Source organism: Serinus canaria, chromosome 5, assembly GCF_022539315.1.
Source record: "Serinus canaria isolate serCan28SL12 chromosome 5, serCan2020, whole genome shotgun sequence".
Classification (NCBI taxonomy): Eukaryota; Metazoa; Chordata; class Aves; order Passeriformes; family Fringillidae; genus Serinus; species Serinus canaria.
This window is the reverse complement of record NC_066319.1, coordinates 24,868,132-24,893,241: the sequence shown is the minus strand read 5'-3', so window position 1 is coordinate 24,893,241 and position 25,110 is coordinate 24,868,132. Positions and strand designations below refer to the sequence as shown.

The window sequence follows — 25,110 nt, the reverse complement described above, 5'->3', positions numbered from 1 at the left end:
ACCATGACTCTTACAATCAATCAGTCTGACAATAATGTGTTGACAGAGGAGGATTTAATACTGAAGACTGCTCTACCTTTTCTTATTAGTAAAGCCACAAAACCAAACCTGTGGGGAGAACAATTTGAAAAAATGTACCATGACAAAATAAAGAGAGTGAACAAACTTGAATGAAAGACTTTTTTTTTGTCCATTTCAGAAAAGTCTTGTTTTCACTTGTAAGGGCATGCAAAAGATACAGGACTCTATCCTATAAATATGTGCCTGCATTCTAAAAAAAAAAAGAACTGATGGTAAAGATAGTCTTAGGTCCACAGAGGTCAATCAGTTTTGCACAGGTTTTGTAGGAAGAGTAGTTCTTGTTAGTGTAGAAATAGCACTGAGGTACACAGAGCTTGTGTCAAGATTGTCTCCTTCCAGTTCTTCCTTAGGTCAAGGTGTTACTGAAACATGGCTTGTAGAATCTTCTGACTTCATTTGTCTTGTAAAAATCCTGGTGTACAAGTCTGTGTATTCTTTTCAGAAGACAGGGTATGTTAATGTGTCAGAGGTTAGTCTGCTCTGTTTTGTGTGTAATGCCTGCCTGTTCTAGGGGCGGAAGATCTAGGTCCTGGAAATCAGTATGGCAAGTTGCCTGTGCTTGAAGAGTATTTGTTCCAGTCTGTCCAGTGTAGAAATGTGAACTGAAATGTGATGGTGAATAGTTTCTCTTAAACAACCTAAGTCTGTACCATCATTTGTGGTTTATAGCAGTGTTCAGGTGACAGAACTTGTTTGCATTTTTAATTTTTTTGTATTTTGAAAGAGGTTTTGCCCTTTTTTGCAAAGGTCAAACATCTGCTTTGACTGCAGGTGGCAGCACAGGATAGCAGCAACTCTAAGAGTACCTTTTAGGTAGAAGAAATGTGTCCAAAGTCTTAACACACCCTGTTCCACTTTGCAGTGTTTTGTGTGGTTATGTGTAAGACCCATAGACAGGTATTAAAATATCTCTTGGCATCTTGAAAAACAATGGCTTTACCATTAGTGCAAAGATTGTGTATGCTTTTTTGTTGTTTGTTTTGGTTTTTAAGTGTTATAACTGTGCTCAATAATCTGTTTAAACAGTTGTTTGGCCCTTGTAAACAGAAGTCTCTATGAGATTAATTTTTTCCTATGAGAAGAACTCCTGTGAAACTGGTCTGGGCCACAGTTCCAGCTAGGAAACCTTGCTTAATACCTGTTACTTTTGAGTTAGCTGACAAATGTTCAGAGAGGTACAGCCAAAATCTAAGATACCAGGCAGTCCTGAGGTATGGTGCTCTCTTTACCTTACAGTTCTAAAGTGCAGTGTTTAAAACTGGTGATAATTAAACTATCTATTGCTTATCATTTAGACAAGCTGTTAAAATATTTTCATTGCATGATAGAATGTTGTATATGTTACTCTCAATATAGCAGTTTTATCATACCAGAATAAGCTGGAACAAAAATTTAAACTCCCAAATTTAAAATTTAAAATATAGAAGCTTTTCATCTGCCATACAAAGATGGTTCTTTTATTGTGTTTAGTGTTTCAGATGTCCCATTATCACCCTAATTCCCAGTCCATCTCAGTTCTGCAGGAAATCCACGGCTTACTGTTCACCATTAAAACCTATAGGCCTCCTGTACTGTTTCTTCCTATGCAGCCCCACTTGCTTCTTTTAAATGTGAAAACTCTCACAAGCTTGATTTGCTCTGTTTCATTTGTTTCGTGTCTTTTTATAGTCCTGGAGGGAATGTCATTTTGCACACTCTTAGGATTCATGACAATGTTTTTAATTTACATGACTGTACGTGGGGGATTTTTTCATTGTACTTCTGAAATAAAAGCAACAGTGACTTCTAAATTAATAATACAATTGCTTCTTACATTGGTGAAGAAATTGTCACGGCATTTCAAGTCTCTCTGTTACTAGCCTGTATTGTAAGGTTGTCTTAATAGTAAAATTTGTTTTCATTTCTATGTGAGTTTATAACACATTATTAAGTCTTTAGATAGTATGTAAAAGCTTCTACTAGCTTTCTTTTGTAAACTTGGTTATAAATAGTTTTTGTAAATACCCCAGAATGTTTTCCCAAAACAGACTTACATTCAAAAAATGTAGAAAGAAATTGGTAATCTGTTGAGGGTTTTTTTTGTTTTGTTTTGTTTGTTTGTTTTTTAATCTTGTGCTAGACAGTGAATTGTTTTGCATTTATATTTGCATTAAAGTGTTGTAATTGTGTTTACTTTGGATCATGGTATTTAACTCCTGGTGAAATATCTGAAGTTGAATCCAGCAGAGCAGTCTGTCCTGCTGTGTACCATGGCTCAGTTTCACTTTTGGTTGTTGTCCTGTTGTGGTACGGGAGAGATATGAGAAAGCTGCAGATTTTACAAAATCTAGCCTTTTCTGCTTGATAAGAGTTTTTCTTAAGCACGTTGCAGCCATTGGCATTCAGCTGTTTGGCTCATGTGCACCTTCCACTCTGTACAGATTTGGGTGAATGGGACAGAAAAGGGGGAGTTAAACTGATGGAGCTGTTCCAGAACAGCTCACATGGCATGAAATCACACTTCCCGTGTTTGCAACACTGGTCTGTCCAGCTGGGTTGTATATAATGAAACAGGTAATAGGGCATAGGATTCATAGAATGTCACAAGAAGAAGAGCACTATTTCTGTGGCCCACTTCATTCAAAGCAACTGTAAAGCCCAAGAAATATGCTGTTCCTTTTTTCCTCATTTCTAATTTATGAATTGCCCTAATTTTGGATTATCACGGGAATTTCTGTTAAGGACAATATGTGCAATTTCTGCTAATGAGATAAATAATTGTGAAAGGTGGAACTAAAAATAAATAAATCTTGGCAAAAGGAGAGGTAGAGCAAGGATATTATTCTTATAGTTTTGCTATCAGTTGTGCAGCAGTTGGCAGAAGGTATAGTTTATCAAAAGGCAAGTTTTCTGTGCCTGGTCGTTCATATGGTGTTTTTTGTGGTGTGGAGAGATGTTGCAACTTTCCTTGGTTTAAGCCCAGCCAAAGATTGTCTTCTGTTTCTACATTTCATAATGACCTAACTTCTAAAATTTGATCCTGTGGTAAGGTACTTGAACTGGGGATTTGGGGACAGGGAGAAATGTGAACAAGAATATTGATTGCTGTTATTTCACTTGTAGGTAACAGCTGTGCCACTGGAGTTCTACTGCAATGACCGAAGTGCAGAATACGAGCGCAGGGCACTAAGGGAAGGAGGCAGTCTGGAAGCAAAGCAGTGTGTACTCCATGGATCCCCTGAGCTAGCAGCTGACTGGCTCAAGCAGTGCTCCCAGTTCTTCCCAGAGCATCCAGGAGGGCTCTTAGGGATCAGGCCTCAGAACGGCTGGTCTTTTATCAGGATACCAGGTAACTTTGGAGGTTGCAGTGGGATGGAGATGACATAAATGAGGACATGTGTTATTTGATGGTAATTTATGCTTGGCTGTGGCTTTTTGAAGGATTGGGGGTGGTTGTGTGTTTGGTTTTCCTTCCGGGGGAAAGTTAACTTGGTATCTTAAAATACACCATGATTTTGCATCCTCTGTCTGAAGTAAATCTTCAGTGAATACCGAAAACATCTAATACAGTTTTTTTTAATGCTTACAAACCTCTCTTTGCATGTCAGTCCTCCAAATGACTATAAAGAGATAGCTTGCTCACGAGAGCACAGTCTGCTCTCACAATCAAATACTGATTTGAAGTTGGAGATGGGAAGATTGCATGAAAAGTTAGAGACATACCTTGCCTCCTAAGGTGTTGGAAGAGCTTCATATTGTCCTAAAAGATCTTTTATTGGTCTGGCTGGTGAAAAGGTTAAAATTACTTTTAGCAGTCTGCTATGAGAATGATAGGTTTAAGGACCAAGTTCAGAAGAAATCAGTCTGAAAAATAAGGCATGAGGGATTTACTGAATTTCTGTTGAAATAAAGACTTATTCATATTTCCTTGTAAAGTAGGGAAAAGGTACCAGTGTACCAGTAAAATAAATGTACTGTTTTTTCTTAGAATTAGACTAAAGTAATCCAAGATCTCATAGGGTTTGATTGCCAGTACTGCGGTGACTTTCATGGGCCAGACATGCTCTAGCTGTCAGAAGGTGGTCCTGAGCAGCAAGCTGAATTCTGCAGAAAGTACTAGAGATCTGACAGATAGCCAAGAGGAAAAACAGCTTACACTGCCAGATGCAGAGTTATTCCCAGACCCTTTTGGGTCAAGGATGTTTGGCAGGGGAAGTTAGTACAGTAAAAGGAAAATGGCCTTTTGCTTGCTACAGTCTGATTTAAGAAGGTACCTTCTTAAGTGTTTGGAGTCACTTGAAGCACATGCACGTTTGTACCTAAGAAATGAAGAAACCATTTTTCATGAGTTTGCACTGGATTAATACTCAGTCATAGTTGATGATTTTATAATTTCTTCATCAATTCTCTTAATTGTTTGTTGGTTATTCGAAAAAAGAAAACAAATCTCTGTAGCAGAAAAGTGGGAAGTATTGAAGAGACAAATGAAGATAGAGGACATGGATAGAGAAATGCAGAAAAGTAGCCAATGCAGAAAAGAAAAGGGGCTGCATTCTCTTGAAAGACTTCTATTTTAAGCTGGGGACTTTGTTATCAGCAAAAAATTTTAGAGGAATAAAGGTGGGGTACAAGAAGCTTTCAGAAGTGAAACAATAGGTGCAAGGTTGGGCAAACTGTTGTCAAAGCACAGCAGAATCTGGTTGAGAAGGAGGTTGGGATAAGTGTGTTACATAAAGCTGGCTTAATTTAGGAAGCGTTGGACCTAAAAGTGTTGTAAAAAAGTAGTTTTGTATAGCTGTGTTTTAATTAAGTGGGAAGTAGCATTCAAACCTAAACTTACTCTAAGAGGAGAGAACACACACCACAACAGGACAACTGTGTTCATAGGTGCAGAAACAGGCACGGTGCCTTTCAGAAAGTGAGTGATGTGCTGAAGGAGCCATTTGCAAGACTAAAGTAGCAAATATCAAATGGAATGGTTGCTGTGAAGGTCTGTGGCAAATTGGTGTCAAGAAAGGGGACTCCTCTCTCTCCTAAACCCTGATCTATCCTCTCCCAGACTCTGTGTTCCCAGTACCCTGGCAGCAGGCTCAGCTGTGATCACTGTGGGAATCTCTTGAGGTTTTTCCTGTTCTTTGAAAGAAAAATGGTCCTGGATTAAATGGCAGGAAGTGTCTGAGTCCTTTTAGTATCGATAAAAAGCACCGGCCTCACTGGCTGTTTACTGTGAGAGCCAGCTAGCTCCTCACTGACCCCATTGTGCCGTCAGGAGGGGAACCAGGGGTGTCAACTGGAACCCAGGCTTTATCTCTCTTTCCTCTGCTTTTTGCATGTCCAGAGGCACTTTTTCTCATTCTCCAGAGAGCACTGAGCCCATCTACAGTCATCAGCCAGAGCTCCTGACAAAGGTTATTCTGAGTCATAATCATTTGTAACTATTCTTCCCAGGCCCACTGTATCCCCTTGTAGATAATTTATGTCCACATCCTAGCATGGCTGGAGGCACTTGGGTTCGGGGTTTTTTTCAGACTGACAGCCATTGGGTCTGGTTCCTTTTTCTTGTTTATTTCATACAGTGCTGGAGAACCCAAAAATTGTGTCCTAGGGAGAGCTCTTGGACACTGTAGTACAGGACCTCTATCTGTTGACTGACTTAAAGTTTTAAAAGTTCCTTCTAAACAGCAACAACGACAACAAAAAAAAAAATCCGAAGAATGTGTCATTTGAAGTTGTTGCTGATCATTAAATGTAAAAACATGGAGAACTGCAAATTTTGGAAATCCTCTTTAAAAAAGTAATAGTTTTTTTTCTTCTCCTAGGTAAGAGAAAATTAGAAATAGAAGTGACAGAAACTAGAGGTGGAAGACACGGGGTTTTTGTCTCTTTTGAATAATTCTGGTTTTTCTAAAGATGGCATGAGTAAAGCATATTTTCTGTTATAATTTTCCAGAATTTGTTTTTTGAAGCACTAGGTGGCAGGCTTTCAGCATGGAAAAATACTTGATCTTGGAAAACACAATGGCATCAGGATAGCATGCTTAAAGGTGCCAGGTTAAGGACAAATGATTTTCTCTTCCAGAGATGATAAATCTCTTTTTTGGTAGTACTGTTTTGCTCTCCTAAAAAAGCCTCAAAAACTTTCTCACCAGTGAGTCTGCTCTACTGATGAGCTGTTGGATGACTTATGAGCTGTTAGCAAGTTGCTAACTTTTCAAATCATTTGCAAATAAATTATTTTCTTGTAATTTGCATTTCATTGAAATACAAAAATAGTAACTTACACAATGGAGACCTCAGGAGCCAGCAGCAGAGGACATGCATCACTTCCAGTTAGCAAAGCTTAATTCTACCTATTGGTGCCTTTGTGAGAAAAACAGTAGCATTTTGCTTTTGGAAACTTGTTAATATGTTCATCTGATCCTGTCAACACTAACTTTTGAACAGACCCTGCTGATTCTCTGAGTTTTATTCCAGTTAGATAGCTTTTGGTTAATAATCATGTTTGTTTGTCACTATATCTAGATTATATATCTAGACTATTCATGTAGCTTCACTCAATATAATTTGTTCTAAAATAGCAAGCTGACCAATTTAGAATGAAAGCAGAATGTAATAGATGTATTTATAATTAAAGGAAATAATAAAATTTTGTATAAATGTAAATACTGCTGTTGAACAAAGGCTTTGGCTTCCATAACTGTATTTTAAAACCAAGTAGCTGCAATTCATTTCCATTTTGCTTAATTGCTCAAGTTGAAAATTTGGTTTTCCTTAGAAAAACGCATGAAGCTCTTAATGATTTGTATGTAATTGAGACTGAATGCTGTTCTAGAGATGAGTGCGTCATTATATATTATGTTGTTCTTAGAACAAATGCTAGCCTGATGTGTGGGCTCAAGTTTTCCTTACAGTATTTCCTTGACTCAGCTCTCCAGTTAATGGATTCCCTAAGTTGCCAACAATTTAAGCAATGGTGTGGTACTTGCTCCAGGCAGAGCAAGATCATTACTGCCAAAAGGAGGCAATACAGTCACTATCTAGATAGGCTGACAAGCAAGAAAGGGCAGACCTGTCTTGTCTTGGGTTCTCAGCTAGTGCATTGCAGGTGCATGGCTCTAAAATTGCCATAGGAGAGAGCATTCACAGCATTGTTTTACAGAGCAAGTAGAATAGCTAATTATTTTAAACCATATGGAAACTCACAGTTTTTTGAATTTCAGAAAGAAGACAGTTCCATTTTCTGATGTTCTGATGTAGAGTCCAGCACCAAGTCCATTATTTATATTTAAGCTAAAGATACTTTTGAAAGAGAGCAGCTGCAGTCCTGCTTTTCCCAGCAAGCTCATAGCTGTATTTGCAGGGATTGCTTACTACTCTGCCACATCACTGCACACCTACCACATCACTTTGGTACTCATGGACTGTGTTGCCTGCTGTGCTTGTAAGACCTTTTTAGGAGTGCTGTTATATGATCTGTGCTTCTCTCTTCTACTAGCATGAACCTGGTTTTGATTATATTAAAATACATGGTGGTCAGATGAAAGAATTAATTTTGTATATAACTTTTTTTTTTTTAATTGGGGTATTGGGCAAGACAGTTAACTGCCTTACAGAAAGCTGAATTTTCTTCAGCCCATGAGTTAATTCATTCCGTGAAGAAGGAAGTGTGCAAAAGTGTTACCTGCTAGGCATTAGAGAACATTACCTGCTAGACATGCTGAAAATCCTTGGGTTCTGTACTAGCCTGCACCATCTGCAGTTGTCAGCTTTCCGTTTTGGCTGTAAACCTAAGTTCAGACATCCAGAAGAATAGAGAATCATCAATGGCCTTTCCAACAGATAATTTTTTGGAAGAAAATTTCTCTTCATCCTCTTTCAACAGTAGTGTATTGTTTACTGAAGTTTATGTACAGAATGTACAAACAGGAAGATCTCCTTCCTGAAAAATACTTCGTGAGCACTGCTGAAATAGACAGGACATGAAGTATAAAATCTGAAGTCACTGAAAAGATTGCCATCTGGAAACATTTCTTAAACAAAACAAAAGAAGAAAAAAAGGAGAGGGCAGGGAAGAATTCAAGGCAGTGCTGTGAGGGGATTGTTGTTTTACAGCGACCTAGACAGCTGTTCTTCTTTCCTGGGAAGGTGAGGGGTTTGATTTGTGGATAAGTCTAAAGCTCAGCAGCAGGTAGCAGCAAATGTGCAAAGGACATAATTTTCATGTGTGTAGTGGAAAATATTTCTTCAAGTTGCAAGACATTTAGTGCTTGTTGATCAGGGCAGAATAAAACCTTAGATGGGGGATGTGGCTGTCCGAGAAAAGGATTGAGCCCATACTTAAGACCACTCTGTAATGAGATTTTGCCGTGTGGAGCATATAGGTGTGCTCCCATCCCAGCAAACAAAAATTATTGTTAGCAATGTGATTTTAAGTATCAGCCAGAAGGGATGTTGCAGTTTCTTCCATCACACCTTCTTACTTCAGAGATTATAATGCAGTGAAGCGCTAGGAACACTTAGAAGATAACTTGTTGCATGTATCTGGGTTTGCTTTATTAATTAGCTGCTTTTCTTCTATTTCTTTTTAGATAAAGAGAGTCTGATCACTGACAGTGGAAAACTTCATGCTCTTGATCTTCTGTTGACACGGCTGAAATCTCAAGGACACAGAGTTCTCATTTACTCCCAGATGACACGGATGATTGACTTACTGGAGGTAGGAGAGCTATAGCTGACAGAAGACAAACTATGAAGATGGAGATTTAGCAACACTGTTTTGGAGAAAGTACATTAATTTAGGTGCAGCAAACCTAAATAAAATTACTATACCAGAGGATACCCAGAGGTTAATGCATTAATATGAGAATATAAGAACTGCCCTACAAAGTTAGACCTAAGGTCTGACCTAGTGTTCTACTGATTCCAGTGTATAACAACAGATGTTATGCATAAAATAAGTACAAGAATACTGATACTTTACCATTACTCACTCAATTTCCAGCAGTTTGCAGTTCAAGGGATTTCTGAACCAAGTGTGCCTCCTAAATACTCAGTTGTCCAGCATGGATTCTTCTTCCATGGACTTTTTAATTTGCATCTTTGCACCTTGTTAGGTGTTGGCGTTTGCGGTGCCCTGTGGCAAGGGGTGGCATAGCTTAATTATCCTCTTTTCCTGGTTTGAACTGCTTCCTTCTTTTTTTCATTTGATGCCTACATGCCTTTTTATTGGAAGGAAGAGGGAGAACAGTGGTAAATTTTAGTGTTTATGTTGCTTGTAATTTCACAGACAATTACCATTTCCCTTTGATTCCTCTGCAGAAGTTTCATAAACATTAGGAGGTCCTCTGGCATATGGGATAGGAAAGAAGTAAGGAATGAAGTCATAACTTATGATTTAAAATCAGACATTCTGCCTCTGAAGAAAAAAAAAAATCTTTATTTGATGAGCAGCTGTGCCATCAAAGAGCTAGGATACTATCTTCTCCACAAAAAACTGAAGAGAAAAAGTGAGAAGCCTGAATCAATAGCTACCTAAGTCATGGGTTCTGTATGAACAGGAGAGTATTTTAAGGTCAGCAGTTAATAGTTCAATAACAAATCACAAGCTGAATTTTGTTTTTGCTGCTGTGAGGAAAAACAGAACTTGCATGGTTGCAATTCTGTATTTTGGCACTTTGCCTAGCATTGCTGTGTATGCCTCTTTTTTTGGCAAACATTGGACATGGTGTGGGTTTGTTGATAGCCTGCATTACACCATGAAGCTCATAAAGCTGTGTTTAGTGCTTCTGTCTTTTCTCTTAGCATTCAATTTGAAAGGCTTATGAACATACTGTTTTGCTATTCCATCTCTTGAATGTTCAACTTCACTTGTGTTTTATTATCCAAATAAGCCACCTACTAAGTCCTCGGTTTTTCTTTCTCCTCACCCAAGTAACAGAAGCTGAAGTTAAGCAAGCTAAAAATCAAGTAAGGACTCCATTAATAAGAAAATCCTTGCAAAAGCTGTGTATCTGTAAATATCTATTTTTTTCCTGATCCGTCAAAATATATCTGCCTAGTTGAGTATGAAAAAACACAGGATGTCTTTTTTAACAGTATTTGGACTATATTGCACTAACCTAATCTATGCAGGGCAGAGAGCACAAAGCACATTGTTTACAGAGTTATAAAATGTTGTTTGTTTTATGTAGCCTCAGCTGAAGATCTCCTGTGTAGTTCAGCCATTATAAAATGGCAGATATAAATACAAAGGGGAAAATTATTTTCTTTCAACAGAAGAGGATAAATTATAATTTCAATATTGTTTTTTCATGCAGATGTGTATTTCATACTTTTTAAGATTTTGTTTGTTTCTCTCCATGTGATTGCTTTCTTCTGTAAAAGTTTCATTGGGAATGAAGCTTGGTTTCATTGGGAATCAGATTGTATTCATGAGATGAGGGGTTGAATTATGTTCTACATTAAGTAAAATTCTTGGTTATACTCTACCAAACATTAATGAGTTGTGTGAAAACAGAAGATTACTCTATTTAGACTGTGAAGTAATATGAAGGGAAAACATTTTCCTGAGAAAGTATCATTGTGGAAGCCCAGAAGAGCACTGGCTTTAGCAGCACTGCATTCTTGCCATACTCAGCTAAGGGCTAATGTACAAAGCTAGTTTGCAGACCTGGGGGATAAATGCTAGTACTGCAGGTGTAGAATAAATTGTTCTTTTGCACTTTGTGCCTTTGTGAAGTATGGAATAAGCATAAATGCACCTGATGGAATGAAATAAGTTGTTTTCTGTTTGTGCTGAAGTTTGTTTAGAAGACAGATAAGAAAAAGATGGTTAACAGATGAGGGAAGACTAAGTCAAGATCAAAAGGTTGAATCATCATAAAGGCAGATAAAGACAGTAACAAAGACATGAAAGGAAAAGGTTCTTGTGATAATAGTAAAAGAATTTATCAAATCTGGAGAAAAGGTGGCATAGTGCCTGACAACTCTATCCTCTCTGGTTTTAGTTGGTGACAGAAATCTGTCATGGAAATGGAATAAATTAATAGTTAATTAGGATTTGTTTGTCTGTGTGGTGAAGTAGCTGTTCTCTGCCTTGAACTTCTGTTGTTGTACTCCAGAAATCCTACTAGTCGTGAGCCCTGTTTCATGGAGGTAATCCAAGTCTGGATTTGGCCATTTCCACACTGTTTCATTTACCTCATTTTCTCTTTCATCTGCCTCATGTTGAAGCTTGCTTCCTCTGCATCAGTCTTTTTCTCAGTTTCCTTATAATATGGCAGCTCTTTCACTATTTCAGCAGAACACAAAGAGATCAGGAGCCCCGAAGGATAGGTGAAAAGTAGAACTGGGCATGGTAATGTCAGAAGGTTCATTAGAGTGCAATCACTGCCATGTCTTCTCACAGCACATCAGTTCTGTGTCTGCTGAGCACTGTGGCTTGGAGCAAGATGAATCCAATAGTTCTTGCTGCTAAAGCACCATCTGTTCCTTTCTGTCTTCATTTGCACTCAAGGCATCTCAAAAAGACTCATGCACCAGTATGGCTAAACCTAACTTGTGTAACCAGTAGGTGTTGCATCTTTTCAGCCAGTCAGGGACCCCATTGTTTAAGCACCCCAGAGGATGTCTTTCCAGAGAAACTCCGTGGTTATTTGAGCTTTGTATGTAATTCAGAGTTTGTTGATAGTTGCACAGGTATCAAGAAATGCTGAGACCCTTAGAGCATGAAAAATGTGTCTCAGTGGAAAAAGCCTTTGCTTACAGCATTCCTAGCTGATGCCATTTGATTTGTGTCTCAGGCAGGGGTTTCAGATCCAGTGCTTGGCAGGAGCTGTGGGCTGACACACCAGTGTAAATGTTCAATGTTCTCCTAGGCAAGAGAGAGCATAGGAGGTTCTTTGCTGCTGAGATGAAGGCTGGACAGACATTATACATCACCAAGTTTTTAAAACCACCAGTCAAATGGTATACAATTGACAGGGAGCAGGTGCAATTGGTTTGTTTGGGAAGGTTTGCTTGCACAGTAAAAACTTGGTATTAATAAAAATACAGACTTTGTGAAGACAAACTTCCCATTTTAGTGATTTTTGTTTACCTGTTTATTTATAGGAAAAGGCACGTACCAGGTCTGCAGTGCAGCAAATGTATCCCCAACTCTGAATTGACATTGTCATTTATCTCTTACATGAAATGCAGAAGCTAACATACAATTGAGTAGCTTTAATTTCTGGATTGTATTATTACCAAGTATTGCTTACAGAACATTTGTTGATAATGTTTATGGAACCTTGTTGTAATTAGCAATCCTCTTTTTATTGTGTGTGGTGGGGGGCTCTGCAAGAATCAAGATTGAACAGTTTCAAGAACAACTGTATTTTTTTTTGGTGCATGTTTTTTGCAGGAATACATGGTTTATAGGAAACATACCTACATGAGATTGGATGGCTCTTCAAAGATTTCTGAGCGAAGGGACATGGTAGCAGATTTTCAGAACAGGTAATGTAGTATGCAAGATGCTAAAATATATGTACCTAGGAAATTGATGTAAGATATAATGGAAATAAATGAAATTTGCACTTATCTTTCTTTATATCAAATTGACCTCATTTATCTGAAACAATTTCTTGGTGGTTTGCTGACCAGTAGTCAGTGGTTTTAGTATGAATCTGTGAAAGAGTACTGGAAGCAGTTTTAGTGTAGCCCCCTCTTGTACTTCTTGCCAATCCAAATAGGCTGTTGCTTAGAAAGAAGGTCAGTAGAAAAGCAGCAAATGTCCAATGGTTATTAAATGCTTTGACAATTGACACTGTAAAGATGAGATTGAAAATCTTGCATATGCTAGAGTATTGAAAGGGACCTAGTTTTCTGCAAAACAAACTATTTAGCCATATTTTACTAAGAAACCTTAAACTAGTATACAAAAGATAAAATGGGGATTTTATTAGCTAGAAAGGTAGGGTAGCTCTTCTCATTTAGTAAACCAAAATGGATCCTGACCATTTTAATAAGTGAATCAAGGTGCATTACTGACAATGGTTGAGTTTATGGTTATTAAGTTTCCTTTTAATCATGAGCTATGGCTTGATACTATGTCATTTTGGTACAGTAGTTCACAGTAAGGTTACCCTTCCTGTGTGATGATATGAGCTTGTAAGAAGGTCACTTTCCAATTTCAGTGGAGTTAGGTTCATAGATAGTTGTTTATTGCAGGGTGAAAGCAATATTCTAGACTTGAGAAAATTCCTTATGTTAGTTGTCCCAAAGTATTGTTGCTGAAGATAGGAGTCAATGCCTTCCAGGTCACTGGTTCATGAGGCTGATGGACCTGAAGGACCATGTTGCAATGATGAATCTTCTAGTGAACTTGAACGTGTGGAGAAGTGAAAGGACCATGTAGTACCTTTCTTTCTGCCTGTTTCCAGGTGTCAAGTTCCTTGCAGGTTACGATGTCCTCAAGGAATTCTGACACTTCCTCCTGTAAGGTCCTTTAACCGAAAGAAGTGGAAAAAAATTGTTTTATTAACTAACATCATTTGGTTTTAATAGTGAATAAAACAACTGAAGAAAAATAATAATTTCAGCAGGAAAGCCCTTTGAAATGTACGTCAGCCAGTCTAAGCAAGAATTCCTATTAAGATGTTAGTTGAGTTCCTCTTATACATGATTTACTTATGAGAAATATTTCCAGAGAAAAAAGCATGGCTGAGACTAGACTATTCTGCAGGATGTCCTTGCAAGGTGATGAAAATACATAGCTACGGCATGATAATTTGTTCACATAGTCTATGGCTCTGTCCACTTGGCTTCCCATATGGCATATCCAGAAGCGTATTACAGCTACATGTTCAGGTGACTGTCTATACACACATCCCACTATTGTTACAAGAGAACAGAGGCCAAAGATTACCTTCAGTGCAAACAGGCACCTGTTAACTCCTTTGGCTTTTTTACCTGCAAGATAAAGTCTGAAGATTGACAGCTTGGTTTTAGTTCCTTCCTGTGCATCCCTGTAGAGTTTCTGGTACTTCACTGATTTTATATTTGCCAAGTTGTTCAGACAATGTAGTACCAAAAGGATGTGGCATTCCAGACTATCTTCTTTTAAGCAGAGAAGGACAATGTGTCAATGTCTTTGGAGTCCCTACTAGTGTATTGTCTGCTTTTTTTGTGTCAGCCTGTTCACAGATCCATAAGGCGTGGAACACTTTTAAATATTGGTGACCCTGCAGAGACACTAGTGCAGTTCACAACCTTAGCAGAAACTTTGATTTTGCTGTTATCACTTGAGTTTTCATCAGTACTTGGTCATGCTGCATATAGGCTTGTCTTGTTGTTTGTTCTGTTCAAAGCACCAAATTTAGAACAAAACTTGCATCTACAGTTTTGACTTTTATTTTTCTTTTTTTATCAGTTGAGCATCATTAATGGCAAGATTTCTTTAACATTGGGTCAGTTCTGTGAAACAATAGATTGGTCTTTGTGTGTATGAAATCTTAATTTCCAATGTGGGCAAGATAAACAAGCCCTTGTTTGTTTTGATACAGATTAATAAACTGCTATTGCAAATTGAATGTTTACATGTCCAGACAGTCCTCATTTGTAGATTACCTTCTTTCACTTTCATATGTTTCTTTTCCTTGACTGTGAATGAACAGCACAAAGTGTTCTGAACTGTTCAAGTAATAGACATAGCCCTGGTTGCTTCATATGGGTCAAAAAATTGCTTCTGTGGTTATTCCTTCTTCATGCAGAAAATAAGGGAGTTTCATCTCTTTCCTCTACAGGAATGATATTTTTGTGTTCCTGTTAAGTACAAGAGCTGGAGGCTTGGGCATTAACCTTACAGCTGCAGATACGGTAGGTGAAATTTGGTAATAATTTATGTTAGAAAATCGGTCATTCTGTGCCAAAGTTGGCACTCTCTTGCCTATTCTGATCAATATTTTTAGTACTGCCATTCACACTGTGAAATTGCATATACTGTTTACTTTGTTATTCACAATGTAATATTGTCTTGATGATCAAGTTGTAGAATATTGGACATTTTGGTACACAGCTTTTGGTTACAGTTGGAAATTTCTTCCCACTCCACACCTACTTCAGTACCAGGGTCCAGAAAGGAGTTGGATTACTGAAGGGGTTTACAGATGTAAATGACACTTAGATGAAACAGCATTCACTGTATGAATGCTGTACCTTTGCTCCTAAGGTTCAGTTGCAAAGGAACCAGTGGAATAGTTATCAGTTACCCTTTTTTCTGTGCCCAGAAGAATGAAACAATGCCTATAAAAGTAGGAAGGCATTTGTAGTTGAGGATCAGCTACTCAGGAAGGATAAATTTCTTCCCCTGAGATATAAAGACAGACTTACTTAGATGAATTGCAAGGATTTGCACTCTAGAGCAGCTGCCACTAATCACTAGGGAAGGAATACTGATGAACCATTCATCTCTTCATTAACAGCTATTCTTGTGCTTCTAACCTGCACCTGGCGTGCTTGCAGATTTGACCTCAAGACCGTAGCCACACAAACCCAAAGACCCCTGAATCAAAAAAAATCCTATCCTATCTTTCTGTCAGTCACAAGAAATCAGAAGAAAACAAGTATCTGTAGGATTTTCAGGGTTTAAAAGAAGAAATGAACAGGTGGAAGCCCAGGCAGGTTCCTTGCATGAGTACTTTTAGTGGTTTTCTGTGTAACTTTCTTAATACTTTGCTGTCTAAAATTTTTTAAATGCTATTGGTTTTGATGCTTATTGTGCATAAAGTACTATTAGAGTGATAGTGCAATATGAATTTAATGTAGCATTTGAGTTTTTTATATTTAAAGTACTAGAAAAATTAGACTTTATCTAGGTTTCGAATAAAAATTGGAGTATTACTTTCTTCATTAAATTCTGATATGATGGTAAGTAACACTAAAGTGCATTCATGATGTGGAGTGTAGTCTATAATTAATGACAGTGATTTAACATGATAACAAACTTAGGAATTTTGTGCCTCCCTATCAGGTCTGTTAAAGACGTTCTTTGGAAGTTGAAACATTCACAGTGTCAGTTAGTTTGAATTCACCTGAAATGCAGTGGAAGAGATTTACCAGGACTGGGCAAGGCTAGTTTAACACAGCCTACAGTGGGTCTGTAATTCTGTGAAACATGATTGAACTTCTGTTGTTATTAGTATATTGGATTTCTGTTTGCTTGGTCACCAGGTGCTCTAAATGTGTGTTTGTATTTAATCCCTTCTGGTGTTGCCTTGCAGGTAATTTTCTATGACAGTGATTGGAACCCAACAGTAGACCAGCAAGCCATGGACCGGGCCCACAGGCTGGGTCAGACCAAACAGGTCACCGTGTACCGCTTGATTTGTAAAGGCACCATAGAGGAGCGCATCCTGCAGCGGGCAAAGGAGAAGAGCGAGGTAGGAATAAGGAACTCGCCTGCAGTGGGAACTTACAGGGATGGTATCATAAAGTGTGTATCAACGTGAGTAAAGAGACAGAGAAAGTGTCTGCAGGGAGACAGAAGAGAAGACAAAAGGAAGTGTCTTTGTTCAAATATGTGTCTCTAACACAGCAGCAGTTCAGTGACATATGAACTGGAAAGAAGTTAATTATTTACATTATGACTTCATGAAAACTATTTCTTATGTTGCAGTGAAGCTTTTAAGGCTTCTTTAAGACTAGGGCTTCTGTCTTTGCTGCGTCAGTTACTGATTCTTCTCATGTTACACAACAGCTGATTTTTTTTTAAGACATTTGGATGGCAATCAAGTGGAAATTATTTGAGGTGTTAGGGTTGCCAGAAAAGCTCAGTGTCCTGCAGAATCAAGCAATAAGTGTACTAGGAACTTTAAACCTTATGATATTTTATTGGCAAGAAAATAGCTAAGGAGATTCATGTTTTTTGGTAGCAGTAGGTATGCTATATAGAACGTTCAGATGTTTTGTATATTGGAGTTTTTCCTAGCTTTTGTCTTACTTGGATGCTGCTCATGATGTTGCAGGAACTGAATGCATTCACATTTCCCTTGTTGAAACATTTTACTGAGATACTGCACTGTTTTTCTGAGATACTGCACTAGAGTTACCTGAAATCAGCCTGAAAATTAGGTGCAGTCTGTTGGTGATCCAAATCATTGAAATTGCCTTATACTAAAGCTTGTTCACTTCTGTTAAGTTACAACTCTTCTTAGTTGTTGGGTTTGTTTTTAATACAGTTTAGTAATAGAGGCTGAGTGAATTGCTTAAATTGCAACACCTCAGGATGGAGGTACAATTTTCAGTCAAGGAGACTAAAAATGTTGCACCCTTTAAGAATGTGATCTTCATGATCCTCTGTGCAATTACTTGAAAATTTGAATGGGTAAATAATACTTGAGAGGGCTGTTGCTGTATTTTTTATTTTGTTTTGTTCAGCAGTATATTAATTAATACTATTATAATTTGCAGTTCATTACATGCTGCTTCAGAAAAAAATGTAACTTTCCATAAGGGATGGTAATTTTCTGCTTTCTATTGCAGTTGCTTCTCATATTTTATACCCTGAAGTTGGCTGCTAAATTTGGTGTGATAGAGAAACTGGATCAAGTCTAACTTAGATGTACTTGCATGATTTTTGCAGCTGGCTTATAGTGATGGGTAATGAGAAATGTTTCATGGTGGCTTTGACTAATCTTTCCTTTTCTTCACTTGGTTTTTTTCCTTCTAGATTCAGCGAATGGTAATTTCAGGTGGCAATTTCAAACCTGACACCTTGAAGCCAAAAGAGGTGGTCAGCCTTCTGCTGGATGATGAGGAGCTAGAAAAGAAATGTATGTGACATTAGTGTTTCAGCAATTCCCCCATTTTCCACTTCATTACCTTATGAAATCTGTGGTTTTATCTCTACAAACACATGTATTGCTGATTACAACTTCTGTTTCCTGTCCCTTTTTGTATTGCCAACTCTTGTTAGTACAAGCTGGTTTGATATCACTGCTGAGCTGAATGAAGTTGTGCAAAATGAGACATGATGTGATTAAGTTTTTATTGGCACTCATTCAGGATCATTACATTGTTCCTGAATGACAGAGTTTTGACAAGAACTATGTGGGTCATGACAAGAAAAGTCTTAGTAAAAGTGCTGTATTTCATCATATTTTTGAAGTTAGAGGCATAGTCTTTCATGTTGCTTGAAAGAAGAATTCCCCTGTAAGACTTTTTAGTGACTTGAAAACAAATGGTTTTAATAGAGTAATGCTTTCAATGTGTTTTAGTTTCAATACAACTGATTCTTCTTCCCAGTTCTGTTAGAATAAGAACTTCTTGTAAGATTCATAAAAGGATAGGAAATATCTTGATGACAGCTTTGTATTTCTTTGTTTAATGGTGACAATTTTGTATTTCTTTTCCATCAGTGCGTCAGCGTCAAGAAGAGAAGCGACAGCAAGAAGAAACAAATCGTGTGAAGGAACGTAAACGTAAAAGGGAAAAATATGCTGAGAAGGTACTTTGGTACAGAGGGGTTACCTGTGTCAGTAACAGAGCCAGAAGAGCTTCAAGATCACTGTTAGGGAATGTGGAAACATTTTATGCCAAGGCAGTCTTAATGAGTAAACCACCTTGCCTTTGCTGTTGAAAGTCAGTCTGTGGCAGTTCCTTACACAGAAGAGGGATATTAAAAAATAAGTAATGCATATTATTTTAGCTATTAGCAACTTCAAAAACAGGGAAGTACTGCCTATCCAAGCAGACTTGACAATCAAATGATCGTTAAATTGGTGACTTTATCAAGATTTTGCTTTGCAAGGACAAAAGGGGAATGTAAAGGAAGCACCAAACACAGATAAATCCCATATAGCTATGAGGCTTCCATGGAACTAGGGAAGATTAGTTTGTTTAAAAAGCATCACTAAAACCAGTTTATGAAAATTCTGAGTTTTTAAGACAGGGAGGCTTTGCATTAATTAATTGGAATTTTGTGTAATGGTAAAGAATGTCAAGCTCACTCCAAAAGGTACTAGAAATAAAAATAATTTTGTAAGAGTAATACTCCATAATTCCAGATATTTAATGAAGAAAAACAAACAAAACTCTTCTGAAATCAAAAGAAGAAGCATTTAAGGGATCTGTTACCATATCCTTCAGAAACTTGTTTTGGGAAATTCTTCCAGTGGCATTCCTGAGTTAAAATACTGCACTAGATTGTGAAATTTTGGGTTGCTTGTTCGCCTTCTGTTTTATTGCCTTTTCATTCCTGGTATTACTTCATTTATTTCAGAAGAAAAAGGAAGATGAATTGGATGGGAAGAGAAAGAAAGAGAACGTGAACCTTGTGATCCCATTTGTCCCCTCAGCTGATAACTCCAACCTGTCTGCTGATGGGGATGACTCTTTCATTAGTGTAGACTCTGCCATGCCCAGTCCTTTCAGTGAGGTAAGACTCACTGCTGCTTTAACCCACATACTGTTTCAGTTGTGGCCCTACATCTTGTAGGATTCTTGCTGTCTGGTACTTCAGCTCTCTTAGAGCTTTGAGTGTGTGGGGAAGTGACGTGTCTCAAAGGTGAGCCATGCAAGTGAAAATAGTTTATTGAAAATGTAACAGCTGCTAATAAGCTGCCTTACAGCTCTTCATGTTATTTGACATTCCATTATTTCCCCTCTTCCTTCACTCTCTGCCTCCCTTTTCTTACAATGAATATCTCCCCTGACTTTCCTTCTTTCCAGTCCATGAATTTTTTCCACTCTTACCTGAGACCCACTTAACTTTCTTCCTGCTTTCTTGTTCCTTTTCCCTGCCTTTCTCATTCTCACATTTATAATCATGTGCCCTCTCCCATACCAATATCTTCCATAGCAAGAAAACTCTGCTCCTGAGCCAAACAGTATCCCTCAAATAGCTCCTTGACATTCAGTGTCTTTGTAAGTACCCCTCACTAGTCTCATCTGTGTCTGTCTCTGCTTCCTCACTTGCCTCAGGTTCTGAATTATTGTGTTTTTTCCCCTCTGGAATTTAAATTAAGAATTCTCAGTGGCATACATCTTTATTTTCCTTCATCTGTCTGTAAAGAATTGCAAATTGGTTTTATAGCAAATGTATTTTGCTCTGTGCCAAGTCGATTAAGGTTTTTGTATTGTACTGTTCCTTTATTGATCAAAATTTTTATTAGCAGTAGTAGTGGATTAAGAATCCTATTTTCCCTTTAGCAGTTGAAAATGCGCAGTTGAACAGCAATTTGCTTAAATCTCTGCTGAGCCCATTAGTCTTTTATTTCTAACTTAACATGTATTTTCATGAATTAAAATTAAATAGAGGGTGGAGGTCTTTACTGCTGCTCAGCCTGTAAACAAAGCATGGTGTGATCAGGCAGATGATGTATCATGCTCATGCTGCTATTGTAGAGAAAATGGGAAAGAACAAGTACCAGTTACTTGTGATTGTATAGGTTTTGAAGATTTTACTATTTTTGGATCCTTTCCTAACCTGAGGAGCTAATGGCTTTGTTCTCTGTCACATTTAGATCTCCATCAGCAGTGAATTACATATGGGCTCTATCCCTCCTGATGAGAGCAGTAATGATATGCTTGTGATTGTGGATGATCCAGCTTCTTCAGCACCTCAGTCAAGGGCAACAAACTCTCCTGCTTCCGTTACTGGCTCTGTTTCAGACACCGTGAATGGTCAGTACTCTCGCCTTGATTTATTGCTAACGTTTATTAAACCATGACTTTGCATAGCTAAGTAATAGGTTTTCTGCATTCTACCCTGGATATATGAATGGTTGGCAAGATTTGGGGGGAAAATAATTGCCTTTTCATTGCAAAGTTACTTCTGATTTGATAGGAAATCTGTTTATAGTCTGTCATTTACCACACTTACCTCTTTTCTGTATTGGTTACTTCAAAACCTTGTGTCCTTTGTTTCTATGTTATTGAGAGCTCTCCTTACCCTTAAGTTTGTTACCAAATTACAGACAACCACAGAACTATTAATCTCTAAGCTTTTCCTTGAATTTGCTATTGGGTTAATAATCAGTTCTTTATCTCCAGTGGTTGGAACAATTTTTTTCAAGTGCAGTGTAATTTTAAATAATGTCACGTGGTTTTAATTACTGTAGTTTTTCACAGTGAAACAAGTAGAATCATAGTTCTTGATGAGTTTCTTTAGAGATAGCAGATGGAAGACAATCTCCATCTTCAAACAAGAAAATGCATCATCCTGAAGTAGAACTTGGAACCACCTCTTTGTGGGTTGGATTCATAATAATACAAGTAGTTGCAGTTAAGATACTGTTGCTGAAGAGTGAAGTTTTGTATACATAATTTCTTTTCATGAGACCGCTGCTTGCTAACAGTGTCCCTGTTACTGTGAATGCCACCTAGGAGCAGTATTCTTGTAACTGGTGGGCAGCTTTGGTGGGGCACTCACTTGTGAGGCATGTGAAACACTCTACCAGTCACTGGTTTAACATTCTTTCCTCCTTCAGGCGTTTCAGTGCCAGATACATCTCTCACTGTGAGAGGCCAGTCAAGTCGAAGCCGGGGTCGTCCCAAAGGTGGCTCCAAAGGTGGCACTGGGAAAGGCAGGAGCCGGAAGTCCATAGCGGGGAGCGCGGCAGCAATGGCAGGGGCCAAGGCGGGGGCGGCGGCAGCCTCTGCAGCGGCATACGCTGCCTACGGCTACAACGTCTCCAAAGGTACGTGGGGCAGGGCAGGCGCTGGGCCGCCCAGAACACAGCCAACTGAGCTAGCCTGATGGCTGCTTACTGCCTGTCTGCAGACAGGTTAAGTGTTGTGTGGTTGGTATTGCTTGTCCATCGCACTCTGAGATCCGGGCTATACAAACTGTGACATGGTAAGGGTGGGAGAGGATGGCCAGTTTTACCTCAGATAACCTTGAGTTTCATCTGCCCTTTGAATTGTCTCACACCAAATATTTTTCCTTTTGGTTTTTTTTGTTGGTTTTCGGGGTTTTTTATGTGGTATTCAGACAGATCAGATAGTGTTGTTTATGCCATGGCTGTGGCTGTGGTTTTCCTGCATTGCATCATGTTGAAGTCACAGTATTGCATTCCAAAACCTGCTAAACTGATGGTGATTGAGGTGCAGCTTTACAACAGCTGAAGATAGCCCAGGGTATAACTGCGAGATGTTTTGTATCTTAAGGACTTCCCTCTTCATTAAACTGTTGTAAGTCATGAATGCAGAGTGGTCTTAGGACTGATTGTTAATCCATAGTCTTCTGTTGAAGAACCACAAGTGGAATTACATGCTCATGTAGAATTTGATTCTCTTTTCCATTGCTAGGCATGTCTGCAAGTAGCCCTCTACAAACAGCAATCATTCGGCCTTCCGGACTTGCAGATTTTGGACCTTCAAACGCCTCTTCTCCCTTGAGCTCCCCTTTGAGCAAAGGAAACAGTATTTGTGGGACCCCCAAAAGTTTAAACCTGACCAGCAGTCTCATATCAGAAACTTCAATTCGGAAGCAAAGCAAAGGTGCCCACACCTCAGGTGGTCGGTAGTAATTTCGAACCCCCAAAGCTTGTCTGAACTGTGTTGGCTTTCCGAGTAGACCACCCTGCCAGTCGAAGGCGTGCTAACAAATGCCTTGTTGCTGTCCAGCACATGTGTGGGAAGAAAATCAAAGCACAATGGGAGTGGGTGGTTGATGTGAGCACTTTGATTATGTGTATTCCAAAAAACTATCTTTGCAGACACTGCAAGAAGGAGGGAAGGGAGTCTGGGGTAAGAAAGCATCCAGCTACTCCATGCAATATCCTGCATCTGTGTGTGCTTGAAGTCACACCAGTATACTTCCTCTCCTGTAGCCTGAGGTGGAGCCCAGCATTAATTTTGTCCTATGAAATCAGTATCTGTACCCCAGGAGAATCCTGTAGAGTCACAAGACATTTCTATCCTGGCAGCTGGTCAGTGAACATGCAGGAGTAATTGTGGGCTGTGCTGAAGATGATGTATGATCAAAAAAATTCTTGGGTTCTTCTGGTGTGGATCTCTGGGTTCTTTAAAGACTTGAAATTCAAAGGAAGGTGTCTCAGGTGGTTTCCAGGGAGCAGACTCTTTTCAGCACCATTTGTCAGGAAGATGTTCAGAGCTGCAGAATTCAGGGAGCGCTGTCAGGCCTCATGAGAGCAGCAGCACAGCCTCTGCTTCACACAGTGGAAGAAACCACAGGCCAGTGATTGGTTTGCATTTCAGAGTTCTCATCAGCACGAACACTCACCGTGTTCAGAATGATTTCTCTCATTTATGAAGTGCGCAGAACTCTTTAAAAGCTTAGAAACAAAATAATACTTTATTTGTGTAAATCTCAAGAAGGAGGAAAGCTGAAGTGTTGAGGAGGAGTTTGTGCTGCTCCTCTCACCGTGCCGTAGCAGAGCATGGATCTGCAGCTTGCAGTGATGTGAGAGGAGCAATCCTGAGAGAGAGAGAACTGTGCCATTCCCCCTTCCAGCCAAATCCTGGGAAAAAAATTGTCTCATATCCCAGCCATCCCATTGACTGTTCCTGCAGTGTGTTTTCCCTTCATCTTTGTGACCATCACACATACTGGCGTGGTTGAGTTCGCTGCAGTGTGGGCGGTAGCCGTGTCCCATGGGGCTGGTGGAAGGCAGTGCTGCCAGCACCCATCCGTGTTCTTGTTCCCTGGTTGTTCCTTCCCCGTTCTTGATGCACAAACCCTGCCCGTAGCCCCTTGCTTTGCTGTAAGCGTTGTCTGCATTGCACTGAGATTCAGGTGCAGGACAGTTATTCTGTCTCACACGTTGAATTAAGAGACTGTTCTGCCGGGGCACTTTCATCCCTTGAGAGAAGCAAGTTGAGTTGCAGGTCTAGGCTGTGACAGTGGAAGATGATTTCTTTTTTTATTATTATAATTTTTTTCTGACCCCAAATCTTTTGCCTGGCGTCCTACAGTGTAGAGCGAGTGCTTCCTGTTGGTTCTGCCTCTAATTTGCACACCTGAAAATAGCAGAACTGAGCTTAGTTAGATTGATTTTTGAACAGATTTGCAGGGGATAATTGAGGGGGAGGTGATGTTTAATTAACTCATAAAGACTTCCCCCTTCCCCTTCTATTCACATGTATATATGATATTTAGAGGGAATCAGACAAATGCCAAGCCTTTTTTTCTCTTTGAATGTGCTGTCTATTTTTGTAACTGAACTTGTACATATGTATAAAGAGAGACACATCTTTCTTTTACTAACTGGAGGAGAAAATCTTAAATAAAATGGAGTGAGATAATTTTATGTAAATCAGTGTCTTTGTGGTTTTTATGCATGTAGCTGTATGAATGAGAGGAATAGGGAAGAGAGCATGGAGGGGCGTGCATCTGGAAGTGCTTCTGGAGACAAACGCTGCTCAATGTAAAGCTCTAGGGTATCTGTGCTCTGGCAAGTATCATGTTTGTAACCTTCTTCAGTTACAACTGTACCCTTAGCCCATGTTTGTATTCACTGATTACCTCATAATCTATTTTGGAGTAAGTGTGCAGCAGGTCACAAGAAAACAGAAGCAACTATAATATTAAACAGTACCTGGACTTCAGTGGTTGAATTCAATACAGTTGATTGTTGAGACATTATTCTCTTATAGTTATTTTTTTTTTTTCTTATTTTTTCTTTCCAGTGGGAGTTGAAAGGACTTTTTTATGCACAGTCTTGATCTCCAAACTGCAAGACAGTTGCATTAGATTATTATCCAAAGTTGAGAGAAAAAAAAATTATAATTTGAAAAGCTTGCAAAAATGTAATATGTACTGTACATGCTATACTTTTGGAAGATTAAATATTGATATTTAAAACACTGATAAATGTAAAAATAAAAATATTTATTTAAGAGTAGGAATATATTTAGATTATATTTATAAAATAAATCATTGAATATATTTTAAGTAACATAAATAAAAATTTTAAAATATTTAAAATCATTTAATCTTCAAGAGAAACACCAAGTGACATCACAAGTTGTGGCAAAATCAGTGGTAGCCCATCTGCTTGCACAGTTTGTGTCAGTCCAAGAAGTTCAATAAGATCTGACATAGCT

At 38.6% G+C, this 25,110-nt stretch overlaps 1 protein-coding gene across 3 annotated transcripts in view; it reads left to right on the top strand.

Moving 5' to 3' along the window:
* The window catches only part of INO80 (INO80 complex ATPase subunit), a 63,766-nt gene extending 39,158 nt beyond the window's left edge, over positions 1 to 24,608 (top strand). For 2 of the 3 annotated variants that reach the window (XM_030240207.2, XM_050974989.1), the window contains 11 exons: positions 3,184 to 3,409; positions 8,649 to 8,776; positions 12,464 to 12,558; positions 14,847 to 14,919; positions 16,323 to 16,481; positions 17,771 to 17,873; positions 18,459 to 18,547; positions 19,322 to 19,477; positions 20,565 to 20,724; positions 21,531 to 21,740; positions 22,351 to 24,341. In XM_030240207.2, the coding sequence (XP_030096067.1) occupies positions 3,184 to 3,409; positions 8,649 to 8,776; positions 12,464 to 12,558; positions 14,847 to 14,919; positions 16,323 to 16,481; positions 17,771 to 17,873; positions 18,459 to 18,547; positions 19,322 to 19,477; positions 20,565 to 20,724; positions 21,531 to 21,740; positions 22,351 to 22,568 (1,617 nt within the window). In that variant the 3' untranslated portion in view covers positions 22,569 to 24,341. Of the gene's footprint in view, positions 1 to 3,183; positions 3,410 to 8,648; positions 8,777 to 12,463; positions 12,559 to 14,846; positions 14,920 to 16,322; positions 16,482 to 17,770; positions 17,874 to 18,458; positions 18,548 to 19,321; positions 19,478 to 20,564; positions 20,725 to 21,530; positions 21,741 to 22,350 lie in introns of all 3 variants that reach the window. The other variant, XM_050974990.1, reaches the window with a different exon arrangement.
* Positions 24,609 to 25,110: the final 502 nt, after the last annotated feature.